A 15,543-nucleotide genomic window follows, 5' to 3' on the forward strand; every position below is an offset into this window, starting at 1 on the left:
GCTGGTCTTGAACTCCTAATCTTGGGTGATCCGCCTGCCTTGTCCTCCCAAGGTGCTGGGATTACAGGTATGAGCCACTGTGCCCGGCCCTATTTTTTTTTAGACACAGGATCTCCTCTGTCACCCAGGCTGGAATGCAGTGGTGTGTTTATAGCGCACTGTAACTTTAAACTCCTGGGCTCCAGAGATCCTCCTTCCTCAGCCTCCCAACTAGCTAGGACTACAGACTCATGCCACCATGCCTGGCTAATTTTATAAAATTTTTTTTAGAGATAGGGTCTCACTATATTGCCCAGCTGGTCTTAAACTCCTGGCTTCAAGCCATCCTCCCACACAGGCAACCCACTTTAAAGCATAAAGAGTTTACTAGAATATTGCTGGTGCTCAGAGTCTAAGCCCTGCTGAAAGGAATCCTGATATGCCCTCAAAACATGTGAAGCCAGTGGTGAACTGAATCTAACTAAAGCTGCAACAAAGCTCAGATCCAGCTCTACTACAGATCACATTGACTAATTTCCCCCACAATAGTGATCTGACAAAAAGGGGCTTCCCTTTTTTTAAAATTTTTGTTAGTTTCTACAGTTCTTTTACATGAAATATCCCAGCATATAATAAAAAACACAAAGAACACACAAAGACACACAAAGGACAAAAAAAAGTATGGCCATGTCAAGAGAGAAAACAGTACTAGAAGCAGATGAAGTGATAGCTGAGATTTTAAATTATCAGAGAAGGACTTTGAAATAGCTCTGATAAATATGTAGAGGTTCTAGTGGAAAAGGTGGATAAAATGCATGAACAGATGGGGGAATTTCAGCAAAGAGGTAGAAACTATAAAAAAGAACCAAATGGAAGAGCTAGAAATGAAAAATTAGAAAGGAAATGTTTTTCAATGGGCTTAGCAGACTGAACACAGCAGAGGGAAGAATCAATATGCTTGAAGACAGGTCAGTATAAATTATCCAAACTAAGGTACAAAGAGAAAAAAAGAGTGAAAATATGGAACAGAGTGTCCAAGAATGGAGACAATATTAAGCATTCTAACATATGTGTAATTGGAGTCCCAGATGGAGAGGGGAGAGAAAAATCAGCAAAAGAAGTATTTAAAGAGATAATGGCTGAGATTTTTCTAAAATAGATGAAAGACAGAATGCACAGATCTAAGAAGCTTAGCAAATCCTAAGCAGGATAACTACATATAAAACCACACCTAGACATATAGTCAAACTACTGAAACCAAATATTAAAAATAACATTTTTAAAGTAGCCAGTGAAAATGGACATAGTGCCTCTAGGAAAACAACGATACAAAGAATGAATGACATCAGAAATGGAGACCAGAAAACTGGGGTCTGGGAGGAAGGGAGACAGAGGAAAAAACAAGGGAGACCAAAGGACAATGGATAACACTTTTATTTTTTATTTATTTTATTTGAGACAGAGTCTTGCTCTGTCACTCAGGCTGGAGTACAGTGGCGCGATCTCGGCTCACTGCAACCTCCACCTCCCGGGTTCAAGTGATTCTTCCACCTCGGCCTCCCAAGTAGCTGGCATTACTGGTGCCCGCCACCATGCCTGGCTAATTTTTGTATTTTTAGTAGAGACGGGGTTTCGCCATGTTGGCCAGGCTTGTCTTGAACTCCTGGCCTCAGGTGATCTGCCTGCCTTGGCCTCCCAAAGTGCTGGGATTACAGGTGTGAGCCACCAGGCCCAGCCTGGATGACACCTTTAAAGTGCTAGAAGAAAAAAAAAATGCTTCAAAAATAAAATAAAAATATTTGCAGATAGACAAAAGCTAAGAGAATTTGTTCCAGGCAGACTTGTATTATAAGAAATGTTAAAGTAAGTTCTAGAAACTGATAGGAAATGATACCAGATGAAAGTCCAGATTTGCAGGAAGAAATGAAAACTTGAAATGGTGAATATCTGAATAAATATAAAAGACCTTTTCAAAAATGATCTTTAATAAAGTATGTTTTATATATTTATATATGTATATTGTGAGATTTACAGAATAAATATATAACAAGGATTCAAAGGACAGGAGGTAGGTAAATAAAATACCACTGTAAGGTTTCTTATATTATTTATAAAGGAGCACAGTATTATTTGAAAGTAGACTGTGGCAAGTTTTTTTTCATAGAGACAGGGTCTAGCTATGTTGCTCAGGCTGGTCTCAAACTCCTGGGCTCAAGTGATCCTCGTGCCTCAGCCTCCCAAAGTTCTGGGATCACAGCTGTGAGCCACTGTGCCCAGCCAAATATGAGAAATTAAAATGGCTATTATAAGAAGTGTAAGGCCGGATGCGGTAGTTCACACCTGTAATCTCAGCACTTTGGGAGGCTAAACCAAGATGATCACTTGAGCCCAGAAAGTTGAGGCTGCAGTGAGCCATGATTATGCCACTGCTCTCCAGCCTGGGCAAGAGAGTGAGACTCTGTTTCAAAAAAACAAAACAAAACAAAACAAAACAAAATATAGCTAAAAATCAATAGAGAAAATATGTGGAATATTAAGTTCACCCAAAAAAGGCAGGAAAGGAGAAACAGATGAAACAAAGAGAAGACAAATACCAAGATGACAGACTTAATTATCCTGATTTGATTATTACACATTGTACTCTTGTCTCAAAATACCACATGTACTCCATAAATATGTACAGCTATTATGTACTCATAAAAATAAAAAAGAAAAAGGCTGGGCGCGGTAGCTTATGCCTGTAATCCCAGCACTTTGGGAGGCCAAGGGAGGAGGATCCCTTGAGCTTCGGAGTTCAAGACCAGTCTGGGCAACATGGCAAACACCCGTCTCTACAAAAAACACAAAAATTAGTCAGATGTAGTGGTACATGCCTGTAGTCTCAGCTACTTGGGAGGCTGAGGCAGGAGGCAGGCTTGAGCCCAGGAGGCGGAGGTTGTAGTGAGCCGACATCGTGCCACTGCACTACAGCCTGGGCAACCCTGTTTCAAAAAGAAAAAAATGAAAAAAAGAAGGGCATTTGCATTCATTTATCCTTCTCTCTCAATACAGACGTGTAGATATAAGAAATGGCAGAGAGGTTGTGATAACAATACCGTATTTAATGGTCACAATATGTAAGTCTCATTTGGTTCCATTAGAAGGAAAAATTATAGCATCATTGTGTCAGGCATTACATTTGGTGATTTTCTGAGTATTACTGGTAGCGTCTGGGCTTATTGATCAAATACATAGTCTTATATTGGGAACTCTTATATCTAACACCTTTCTAAAACTTGGCATTCCTAACAAGAGTTGATATCTATCTTTTAAGAAGATAATAGGGTCATGCATCTGTAAATACAGCAAAGAAGCATCCTGGAAGAGTGAAAGGAGCACTGGAATTGGAGTTAGAGAGGTGAGATTCAAATCCCAGCTAAGCTATTAATTAGCTCTGTGATCCTGAATAATAAACCCTCTCTCCTACTCTGGACCTCAGTTTCCATTTATAAAAATGGGGATAGTAAGAGTTACCCACTCTATAGGTTTGTTGTGTCAGCTAAATAATATATATGGAAGGCCTCATTCAAACAATGTCTAACCCATGATAGGAGCGTCTTTTAATTATCCATTACTGCATAACAAACCATACCAAACAACAAACAACAATCATTTATTTGCCCATAATTCTGTAATTTTTTTTTTTTTTTGAGACGGAGTCTTGCTTTGTCGCCCAGGCTGAAATGCAGTGGCACTATCTTGGCTCACTGCAACCTCTGCCTCCCAGGTTGAAGCAATTTTCCTGCCACAGCTTCCCAAGTAGCCGGGACTACAGGCATGTGCCACCACATCCAGCTCATTTTTGTATTTTTAGTAGAGACAGGGTTTCACCATGTTGGCCAGGCTGGTCTCGAACTCCTGATCTCAGGTGATCCGCCTGCCCTGGCCTCCCAAAGTGCTGGGATTACAGGCGTGGGCCACTGAGCCCGGCCCATAATTCTGTAATTTGGCTGGGCTTAGCTGGTTGATTCTTCTCCTGGTCTCATCTTTGGTCACTCACATGGTTGTATTCATCTGGTGGCTAAATGGGGCTGGGTGGTCCAGGATGGTCATGTCTGGCAATTAGCTGTTGGCTGAGGTGTCTTGATTCTCTTCCATGTGGCCCATTCAATGGGATAACTTGGTTTCTTAAATAGTGGCCACAGGCCAGGCGTGGTGGCTCACTCCTGTAATCCCATCACTTTGGGAGGCTGAGGTGGGCGGATTGCCTGAGGTTGGGAGTTCAAGACCAGCCTGACCAACATGGAGAAACCCCGTCTCTACTAAAAATACAAAATTAGCCGGGCGTGGTGGTGCGTGCCTGTAATCCCAGCTACCTGGGAGGCTGAAGCAGGAGAATTGCTTGGACCCAGGAGGCAGAGGTTGCGGTAAGCCAAGATCGTGCCATTGCACTCCAGCCTGGGCAATAAGAGCAAAACTCCATCTCAAAAAAAAAAAAAAAAAAAAAAAAATAGTGGCCGCAGTGTTCTGAGATAATGAAACTGAAAGCTGCAAAATCCCTTAAGGCTTAGCCTCAGAAACTATACAATGCTACCTTCTTTTTGTTGTTGTTGTTTTTGAGACAGAGTCTCATTCTCTAGCCCAGGCTGGAGTGCAGTGGTGTGATCATAGCTCACTGCATCCTTGACCTCCTGGGCTCAAGCGATCCTCCCACCTCAGCCTCCTGAGTAGCTGGGATTACAGGCATGAGCCACTGTGCCCAGTACAAAGCTACCTGCAATATATTCTGTTGATTTGGAGGGGCAGGGGAGTGGGGGAGAGGGTCTTGCTATGTTGCCCAGGCTGGAGTGCAGTGGTGCAATCATGGCTCACTGTAGCTTGACCTCACCGGGCTCAGGTGATCCTCCTACCTCACCCTTCTGAGTAGCTGGGGCCACAGGCATGCACCACCAGCCCCAGCTAAATTTTGTATTTTTTGTAGAGATGGGGTTCCACCACGTTGCCCAGGCTGGTCTTGAACTCCTGGGCTTAAGCTGTCCACCTACCTCAGCCTCCTAAAGTATTGGGTTTACAGGCATGAGCAACCATACTCAGCCTATTCTGTTGATTAATACAAATAACTAGGACAGCCCAGATTTAAGAGATGTTGAATTAGATGGGAGGTACAGCAAAATCACATTGAAAAAGGGAGAGGGCACAGTCACCATTATTCTCTCAGTCTACCACAATGTTCAATAAAGGTTTGTGTGGTGAATGAATGACTGTATGTCTTATAGTTCTATTCTTCATATTCAAGGTCTGCTATGATCGTGCTTCTGGAGCACAAATCTCATATCTTTTCTATAACACTCATCACAATCTACTTCACAATTTATTTATTTGTAATGATATTTTATCCTCAGAGAAACATAACTTGTTTTGTTTTCTCTTATATCTCATGAGTCTAGCAGATATTCAGGCTCCAAATAGACACTCTGTAGATGCTTATTGAGTTGAATTTAAACAATCTTTAGATCTTATTCCCTACTTTCCTTACCATCATCACCTACTAGTCCCCTCTAAAGTCATTAGTTGGACATTTCCCTTAATATCTTACTATTATTCCTGTCTCCATGACTTTACGCATTCTATTTTCTCTGCCTAAAATACTTCTCCTTCTCTTTGCCTATTGTAATGTTTCTCACTGACATTTAGCAACCTTGGTCTTATCCACAAAATGCCAAGAGATTCTGGGCCATTCTGACAATCATGATAAATCCCCTGGTTGAATAACACTGGTAAAACCATCCTTCGGGCCTATAGTAAGCACAAAATTATATTGTCTGTCCAATAACACCTCCTGTCTTAGAAGTTCCTAAGTGTTCCCCTATGCCAACTATATTGTGTTTGAAGGAGTTACTGTATTCTCATAAGGCTCTACCCTTCTAGGTATAGTTGAATTATCTGGCATTCCTGAAGGGGGTCAAATATTAGCCAATCTATAAGCGGGAGCTGAAATGTAATAGAAAGTAGGAATGGGCCGGGCGCAGTGGCTCATGTCTGTAATCCCAGCACTTTGGGAGGCCGAGGTGGGCAGGTCACCTGAGGTCAGGAGTTCAAGACCAGCCTGGCCAATATGGCAAAACCCTGTCTCTACTAAAAATACAAAAATTAGGCTGGGCACGGTGGCTCACGCCTGTAATCCCAGCACTTTGGGAGGCCAAGTCGGGCAGATCACGAGGTCAGGAGATCGAGACCATCCTGGCTAACACGGTGAAACCCCGTCTCTATTAAAAATATAAAAAATTAGCCGGGCGTGGTTGCGGGCGCCTGTAGTCCCAGCTACTCGGGAGACTAAGGCAGGAGAATGGCGTGAACCCCAGAGGCGGAGCTTGCAGTGAGCCGAGATTGCGCCACTGCACTCCAGCCTGGGCAACAGAGCGAGACTGTCTCAAAAAAAAAAAAAAAAAGAAAGAAAAAGAAATATGCGAATGGAATACAAAAGAGTTCAGGTTTGGGGTGCTGTAGGGATAGCAGTTTGGAAATAGAATGGAGAGAAAGGCTGAGCCTGGGGACCACCTCTTTAGTCACCAGAAGTGACTCCAATTTGGACAATGAGTAGACCGGGGAGAGCTAGGAAGGAGAAATCTTTCATTCTACACATTAATTTGCACCAAGCTAAAGTGAGTCTGTATTTGGAATTAGTGACCTGCATTCTTAATTTTGGTGAATGGCATCACAATCCATCACTCACCAGTACAGAAATGTGGGTGTCACTGGAGTCACATTGGCTCCACTGTCCCTCGCCCCTCAAAGTTAATCATCCATCAAGCCCTGTCAGCTTTGCCTCTTTTCCCAATCCATCCTCTCCTCTCCATTGTTACTACCATTGACCTAGTTCAGGTTTCCATAATCTCCCACTTAGACAACTGGTCTTCCTGCCTCCAGTCTAATCCCCTTCCAATCCATGCTTCATATGCTGCTAGAATAATCTTTCTCAAGCATATATCTGGTCATATCGCTCTCCTTAACAAAGTCCCTCCCCACACCCCATCTGCTCTGTTCATACTGTCTAAAAGCTAAACTTTTAGGCATGGCATTACAGACCTTTTGTTCCTGGTTTAACCTTCATTATCTAACCTGTTCATAACCTGTTTAGCCTTTATTCTGGCCACACCTCTACACCATGCTCTAGTCATACTGACCTACTTTTAGTTCCTCAAACACAACATGCTTTTTCAAGCCCCTTCACATACCTGGAAGGCCTTCTCCTCCCTGTACCAGCCTGGAGAACTTCAATTCATCTTTGAAACTCAGTTCAGGAGTCATCTCCCCACTTACTTACCCCAGGCACAGTCAGTTGTCCTTCCCTCAAGGACAAATAGCTCCCTCCTGAAGCTACCTGTACACACTTCCATATCACACATGCTTGTTTGCTTGCCTGTCTCTGACTGCAGTGGGAAGCTCTCTGAGAACAAGATTGTATTTTATTTGTCTTTATATTCTTTGTATCTAGTAGGGGCTTAAAATAGGTGCTCAAGTGGATGAATATTTTATAGGTACTTTAGATTTCCCCAGTGTCATGGGAAGGGAGCTTCTGCATACAGACTAGCTGACGGTGTGTGCTTATATACCTTGGGAAAAGGCCCTGGCATTATTTGTTTTTGTTTTTGTTTAGTCCCTAGTATCTTAACCACTTATTCAACAATCATTTGTTATTTGTTTATTCTTTTTTTGAGACAGAGTCTCACTCCGTCACCCAGGCTGGAGTGCAGTGGTGCAATCTTGGCTCACTGCAACCTCCGCCTCCCGGATTCAAGCAATTCTCTGCTTCAGCCTCACAAATAGCTGGGATTACAGGCACCTGCCACCATGCCCGGCTAATTTTTTGTATTTTTAGTAGAGACTGGGTTTCACCATCTTGGCCAGGCTGGCCTTGAACTCTTGACCTTATGATCCACCTGCCTTGGCCTCCCAAAGTGCTGGGATTATAGGCGTGAGCCAATGCGCCTGGCCTTAACAATTATTTATTAAGCACCCACTATATATCAGGCCCTATACCTTTAAAAAAAAATTGAGTCACGGTCTCGCTCCGTTGGCCAGGCTGGAGTGCAGTGGTGCGATCATGGCTTATTACAGCCTCAGGCTCAAGTGATCTTCCCACTTCAGCCTCCTAAGTGGCTGGGACCACAGGTGCTCGTCACCACTCTCAGCTAATTTTTAAAAAAATTTTTAGTAAAGATGAGGTCTCACTATGTTGCTCAGGCTGGTCTTGAACTTCTGAGCTCAAGCCTCCTCCTGTCTCAGCCTCCCAAAGTGCTGGGATTACAGACATGAGCCATTGTGTTCAGCCCTGTGCTGTTTTCTTTTATTCTATTATTATTTCCTTTTTTTATTTTCTTTTTTTTTTTTGAGACCGAGTCTCACTCTGTTACCCAGGCTGGAGTGCAGTGGCGCGATCTTGGCTTACTGCAGCCTCTGCATCCCAGGTTCAAGCGATTCTCCTGCCTCAGACTCCCTGAGTAACTGGGATTACAGGCACCTGCCACCACACCCGGCTAATTTTTGTATTTTTAGCAGATACGGGGTTTCACCATGTTGGCCAGGCTGGTTTTGAACTCCCGGCCTCAAGTGATCCGCCTGCCTCGGCCTTCCAAAGTGCTGGGATAACAGGCATGAACCACTGTGCCCAGTGTCTTATTATTTTTTGAGACAGAGTCTCACTCTGTTGCCCAGGCTGGAGTGCAGTGGTGCAATCTTGGCTCACTGCAACCTCTGACTCCTGGGTTCAAGTGATTCTTGTGTGTCAGCCTCTGGAGTAGCTGGGATTACAGGCATGTGCCACCGCACTGGGCTAATTTTTGCATTTTTAGTACAGACAGAGTTTCACCATCCTCTCCTCTTCATTGTTACTACCATTGATCTAGTTCAGGTTCCCATAATCTCCCACTTAACTGGTCTAGCTCCTATTATTCTGGTCGAACTCCTGGCCTCAAGTGATCCACCTGCCTCAGCCTCCCCAAAGTGCTGGGATTACAGGCTGAGCCACTGCACCGAGGCCCTGTACCATTTTAAAAGTCAGAGGCTACTATGATAAGCAAGAAAAACAGCTCTGACCTTCAAGCAGGGTACTCTCTAAGAGAAGCTTCATAACTGTATGGAATGACAATATGATTTTGTTGTTGTTGTTGAGACAGAGTCTCGTTCTGTCTCCCAGGCTGGAGTGCGGTGGTGTGATCTCGGCTCACTGCAACCTCTGCCTCACGAGTTTAAGCGATTCTCCTGCCTCAGCCTCCCGAGTAGCAGGACTACAGGCACACACCACCACGCCTGGCTAATTTTTTTTTTTTTTTGTATTTTTAGTAGAGACGGGGTTTCACCGTGTTGCCCAGGCTGGTTGTGAACTCCTGAGCTTAGGCAATCCACCAGCCTTGGCCTCCTAAAGTGCTGGGATTACAGGCGTGAGCCACCTCACCTGGCCGAAATTATTTTTAAAATAAGATACTGGGAGATGCAGTTATTTTACCCCACCAAAGGAACAATTAAATAACTTGAATAATCTTAAAATGACCCCCACGTCTCAAATGGTTTTAGGATAGAGTGGCATAACCAAGGTCTGCCACACAGTGGCAGTGTTTCCCCAGGGACAAAGGTAATTTAGCGGCCCAGGACTTTGGAAAAGCAGGTAGTTTTAAACTTTACTCCAGAGGAATAGCAGTACTAAAAATGTAACATGGTAATCTTCCTCAATTTGCAGAAAAAGAAATAAAAGACATAATTCAGTCAATTATCTTCCTCCAAACTTTCTTAAGCCTTTGGTTTCTGCTTTTGTCTGCCAAGGAGCACAATATAAATAGAGCACTTTTAGAACTGGCTGAGCATGTTAAGTTCCATGGCTGATTTTTTCCCAGACTTGTAATGTCAGAATTGCTTTTTAAATATTTTTTTGTAATATAATAATATATCCTACTAGTTAAAATGTTTCCGCATTCAAATGACCAGATTAACAGCATCAGTACTGCAAAATGCTTCCTATGAAGTGCTATACTTTCGGGTGCCCTACTCATTAAACCTATTTGAGAATCATGATCTCATCCAATGTTTTCTAGTTACAAAAAAGAAGAACAAGTTTCTTTTCTTTTTTTGAAATGGAGTCTTGCTCTGTCACCCAGGCTGGAGTGCAGTGGCGCACGATCTCAGCTCACCACAATCTCCGCCTCCCAGGTTCAAGCAATTCTCCTGCCTCAGCCTCCCAAGTAGCTGGGACTACAGGTGCCCGCCACCACGCCCAGCTAATTTTTGTATTTTTAGTAGAATCAGGGTTTCACCATGTTGGCCAGGCTGGTCTCAAACTCCTGGCCTCAAGTGATCTGACTGCCTCAGCCTCCCAAAATTCTGGGATTACAGGCATGACCCACTGCACCCAACCTCCAAAAAAGAACACGTTTCTGAGAAACTAAATTAGTTACCTAAGTTTATGAAGCCCTCTATGGGACAGGTTCAGACTAATCTCTGTAAAGTGAGCACTCCAGATGTTTCCTTTGTTGCCATTTATCAACTTGATAAACAAGGATTGTTGGATGACTACAACAATGAAGGGACAGAGAGGTCAAGGTGATTCACAGGTTTCTAAACTGGTGAGTGGATATGGTTCCATTCACCAAAATTGAGAATACAGGTTGCTAATTCTAAATACAGACTCACTTTATCTTGGCACAAGTTAATGTGTAAAATAAAAGTTTCCTGGGGATGGGAGGAGTATGAAGTTGTTGCTTAATGGGCATAGAGTTTCAGTTTTGCAAGATGAAAGGAGTTCTAGGCCAGGCCCGTTGGGTCACACCTGTAATCCCAGCGCTTTGGGAGGCCAAGGTGCATGGGTCACTTGAGGTCAGGAGTTCAAGACTAGCCTGGCCAACATGGTGAAACCCCGTCTCTCCTAAGAATACAAAAAAGTAGCCAGGCGTGGTGGCAGGTGCCTGTAATCCCAGCTACTTGGGAGGCTGAGGCAGGAGAATTGCTTGAACCCGGGAGGCAGAGGTTGCAGTGAGCCAAGATAGCACCATTGCATTCCAGCCTAGGCAACAAGAGCAAAACTCCATTTCAAAAAAAAAAAGAAGAGAAAAAGAAAAGAATTCTGAAGATTGGTTACATAACACTTTGAATGTACTTCTGAACTGCATACTTTAAAATGGTTAAGATGGTAAATTTTATGTTATATATGTTTTACCACAATAAAAATTGAATGAAAGGTTTTCCTTTCCTAGCTTACCCATGTCCACCCGTTGTTCAAATTGGAGCTTTCTCTCTTAGCTTCTGTGATGAGTGAAAAGGTGCTCCCCAAAGATATTTTAAAATACTAATATAAGGAATATTATTTCACTCATTCACTTTCAGAGGGAGCTCAAGAAGTTGTCAAGTGAATGAATTAATTAGTTCAACAAATATTTATCAGTTTTCCTACCTTGAACCTGGGATGTTCTAAGTCCTTTGTTCTCAAAGTGTGGTCTCCAGATCAGCAACACTAGCATCACCAGGGAATTTGTTAGAAATATACATTCCTGTGGGGCACGGTGGTTCATGCCCGTAATCCCAGCACTTTGCGAGGCCAAGATGTGCAGGTTGCTTGAGTCCAGGAGTTTGAGACCAGCTTGGGCAACATGGTGACACCCCGTCTCTACAAAATAAAAAATTAGCTGGGCATGGTGGTGCACACCTGTAGCCCAGCCACTTGGGAGGCTGAGGTGGAAGGGTTGCTTGAGCCTGGGAGGTTGAGGCTGCAGTGAGCTGTGATCATGCCACTGCACTCAGGGAGAAAAAGAAAAAAAGGAAAGAAAGAAGTATACATCTCTGGACCCCACTTCAGACATACTGAATCAGAAACTTTGGCACTAGGACCCAACAATCGCTGTTTTTACCAGCCTTTCAGATTATTCTGATGCATGCTCAAGTTTAAGAAAGACAATTCTAGGTTGCAATGATACAGAGGCCAAGAAAACAAAACGCCTGTTCTCTTGGAGCAACAACAGACAAACAGATATAAATAAAATTTCAGGCAAAGGAAAGTGTTATCAGGGAAACCAGCATAGGATAAGGAGGCAGAACACAGAGGATGCTCAGGCAGGGTCTTTCTGAGGGGTATGAGCTCTGAAGTCACATCGAGTCTGAAAATTGGCTCCACCAGTTTCTAGCCTTTTAAAAGTCTGGTTTCCTCATCTTCTAAGAAAGAGATAATAATATTACAAGTTTACTCTGAAGATTAAATAAGATAACACTTATAAAATCCTTGCAACTGTTTCTGCCACTGAGTAAGGCTTCAATAAACGTTAGCCCTCCATATATGATGTGGAGTGCCATAGATGTATACCTGGGAATCGTTGATGTAGAAATTAATAGTAAATGGATGAAAAGGTGGATAAACCAAGACACAAAAAGAGAAGAGGATGGATGATGGGCTCTTGTTGGTGGGGACAGAAGTGGATTGAGAAATGGTGGGGAAGTAAAGAAATGAAGATGTGGAGAGGGAGCTTTTTTCTGAACCCAGCTAAAGCTGGAAACTTGGAAGAGGAGGCCAGTGGATTGGGTGAAGAACCAACCATTTGGTATACCTGTGACTGAGGAGGTTCTCAGGATGCAGGACTTTTAGTGCTAAAACTAGGAAAGTCCTGGGCAAGCTGGGCCAAGCTGGCCACACTGGCAGTGGATATGACCATGGAGGGTGAAGTGAGCAATAAATACTCTGACCTTTCTTTCCTGGTGGCCTCTCATCTCCTTACAGTAACCTTATAAGGTGTCTTTACAGGGGCCTGACCCAACCAGAAGGGCAAGGGAGCTGGGATAATACAGTCTAGAGAGGTCAGCCTTGCCTTGACACACACCAGGGTAAAGGAAGGACAGAAAATTGACCTGGAGAGGCAAAAAATAATGGCCAGCACAGTGGCAAAACTGGGATTAGAATTGTCTGGGATAGGCCAGGTGCGGTGACTCACACCTGTAATCCCAGCACTTTGGGAGGCTGAGACGGGCGGATCACGAGGTCAGGAGTTCAAGATCAGCCTGGCCAAAATGGTGAAACCTTGTCTCTACTAAAGTTACAAAAAATTATCTGAGCGTGGTGGCACACGCCTGTAATCCTAGCTACTCAGGAGGCTGAGGCAGGAGAATCGCTTGAACCCGGGAGGCGGAGGTTGCAGTGAGCCGAGATCATGCCATTGCACCCAGCCATGGTGACAGGGAGAGACTCTGTCTCAACAAAAAAAAAAAAAAAAAAAAAAAAAAAGAACTGTGTCTGGGATAAACCTGATTTCAGAGCTTCAATTCTTTTTCCAGCCTTGTTTAAAGGTAGAATGCCCTCTAGGAGTGATGAGTGCTTTCTACATCCTCAAATTAACCCTACAGAGAATTATGAAGATTACCCAACCATATTCTTTGGTATCTGAGCAGCCCACAAACCTTTTTTCTTTAGAGACAAGGTCTCCCTCTATCGCCTACGCTGAAGTGCAGTGGTGCGATCACAACTCACTCTAACCTCAAACTCCTGGACTCAAGCCATCCTCCCACCTCGGCCTCCCAAAGCGTTGAGATTACAAGCGTGAGCCATGGCGCCCGGCCCTCTTTAAAAAATAAAAGTGGGCCGGGCACAGTGGCTCATGCCTGTGAGGGGTATGAGGCCTCCCAGCACTTTGGGAGGCCGAGGCGAGGATCATTTGAGATCAGGAGTTCGAGACCAGCCTGGCCAAAATGGTGAAACCCCGTCTCTACTAAAAATACAAAAATTAGCCAGGGGTTGGTGGCGGGTGCCTGTAATCCTAGCTACTCAGGAGGCTGAGGCACGAGAATCGCTTGAACCCGGGAGGCGGAGGTTGCAGTGAGCCGAGATCGCACCACTGCATTTCATCCTGGCTAACAGAGGGAGACTCCATCTCAAAAAAAAAAAAGTGTGTGTGTATACATATACATGTGTATGTGTATATATGTGTATGTATATATGTGTGTACATATATGTGTGTGTGTATATATATGTGTGTGAGTGTATATATATATATATATATATATATATATATATATTCAGTGGTAAGTGTCATGTACAAGAGGCAGACAGGATCTAGCTGCTCCAGAAATGAAGTCAGTGGAGAAAATCCCCACGGGAACCTTGGAATTCCTCTAAAAAGTTCAGGTACAGGACACTCCCAGGTGCCCAGGAACCGTTTCCCAGCTCACTTCCCCCCGAAAGACTCACCCCTCCAGTCGCACTCGATGCTTTGGCAAGTGTCAAAGGTCAAAGACCACGGCTCGCCTGGTACCGACTGCCCCGCCCCCGTGCACCTCCAGCTCCCCCAGGCTCCGCTACCAGCAGCTGCGACCCGCCAACTCAGCCTGGGTAATAGGAGATTGGGCGGCCAGAGGCGCTGCGTGATTGGTGGGTCGGAAGGGGGCGGGGACTCGCTGGAAAGCCCCCTCTGGATTGGTGCAAACCATCTGGGTGGGACCTCCACTCTGGCTGGGCGGGAAAGCAAGAACAGCACTGCTGGGCTGTAGACGGCGGGAGCCGCTGCTCTCCGGCTGAGGGAATCAGAGACAGCTCCGTCCCTAGTGGAGCGCAGGGGAGGCAGAAGTCATGACAGGCGAGGTGGGTTCTGAGGTGAGTTTATGCACACGCCCCCCACGGGGGCTTAGAAGGCCGGGCACCGAGAGGTTAGGTGGGGCCGGGGTAGACCCCGCTGACCCAAGGCGCCCGGGCGGGAGGACTGCAGCTCCCGGCGTTCGCCGCGCCGGCTCCCGCGGCCTCGAGACTCGGCCGGGATGGGTTCCGACCGGGCATCCCGTCCCGCCGCCGGGCTTCCCGCGCTTCGGGCTCCGTGGCCGGAGAGCTCCAGGTCTCTGCGGCGCGCACTGCCGGCAGCCCAGCCCCTCTTCAGCCGGTTCCTGCCGCCAGCCCTCCCCTTTGGCGCGTTTCCTGTCGCGGAAGCTCCTCCCCTCAGGGTGCTCTGAAAGCCGGGAGGCTCTAGCCGAACCCGGCCGCAGTGGTGCGGGGGCATTCTCCGCAGAGAGAGGGCGAGCGAGGGTGTTAGGGAGTTCCACACTGGGCCTGGGAGGGGCCCTGGAGGTCATCGCGCGCAGGCCCTTTGCGTTTTCCGACCGGGCCCCGAGTGGGGAAGTCACTGTTGGGGCTCCTGGCTGGTGGCTGGCAGCTCCCTGGCGAAATTGGGCATAGAAAACAGATGTTTCCAGAGCTGTGTCCTTTCTGGGGCCGAATTCGGGCAAGGCACTCCCGCCTTAGGAGCAAAATTTAAAGGGGCGCCAAAACCCTCAATCAAACTCATATTTTAATGCAATATTTTTTAAAAACCAAAATTAATGCAAAAACTTTTTATGATTTGATATTGAACAAAATATCAGACGTTTAAACAAAGACGAGATCCGACCAGTCATTTGCACGACCTTGCCTCAATCACCTCACCCTAATTCCATCCCTGTTTCCAATAAACTTTATTTACAAAAGCGGGCATATTATTTACCTCATGAGCTGTAGATTATTGATTTAATTTTTTAAAAAATATTGCATTAATGTTATTCATTTTGATTACTGAATTTTTTGAGACCTCACCC

General features: G+C 45.1%; 1 protein-coding gene across 12 annotated transcripts in view; it reads left to right on the forward strand.

The window, feature by feature from the left end:
• CLSPN (claspin) overlaps positions 1-15,543 on the forward strand; it is an 82,706-nt gene that overhangs the window by 17,779 nt on the left and 49,384 nt on the right. For 3 of the 12 annotated variants that reach the window (XM_063782813.1, XM_009453652.4, XM_513311.8), the window contains exon 1: positions 14,404-14,575. The exons of 7 other annotated variants lie outside the window; for them this stretch is intronic. In XM_063782813.1, coding sequence (XP_063638883.1) covers positions 14,552-14,575 — 24 coding nt within the window. In that variant the 5' untranslated portion in view covers positions 14,404-14,551. Of the gene's footprint in view, positions 1-14,403; positions 14,576-15,543 lie in introns of those variants that run through there. 2 more of the 12 variants (XM_009453655.5, XM_063782797.1) reach the window with 1 other exon arrangement.

Source organism: Pan troglodytes, chromosome 1, assembly GCF_028858775.2.
Source record: "Pan troglodytes isolate AG18354 chromosome 1, NHGRI_mPanTro3-v2.0_pri, whole genome shotgun sequence".
In the NCBI taxonomy this organism is placed as follows: domain Eukaryota; kingdom Metazoa; phylum Chordata; class Mammalia; order Primates; family Hominidae; genus Pan; species Pan troglodytes.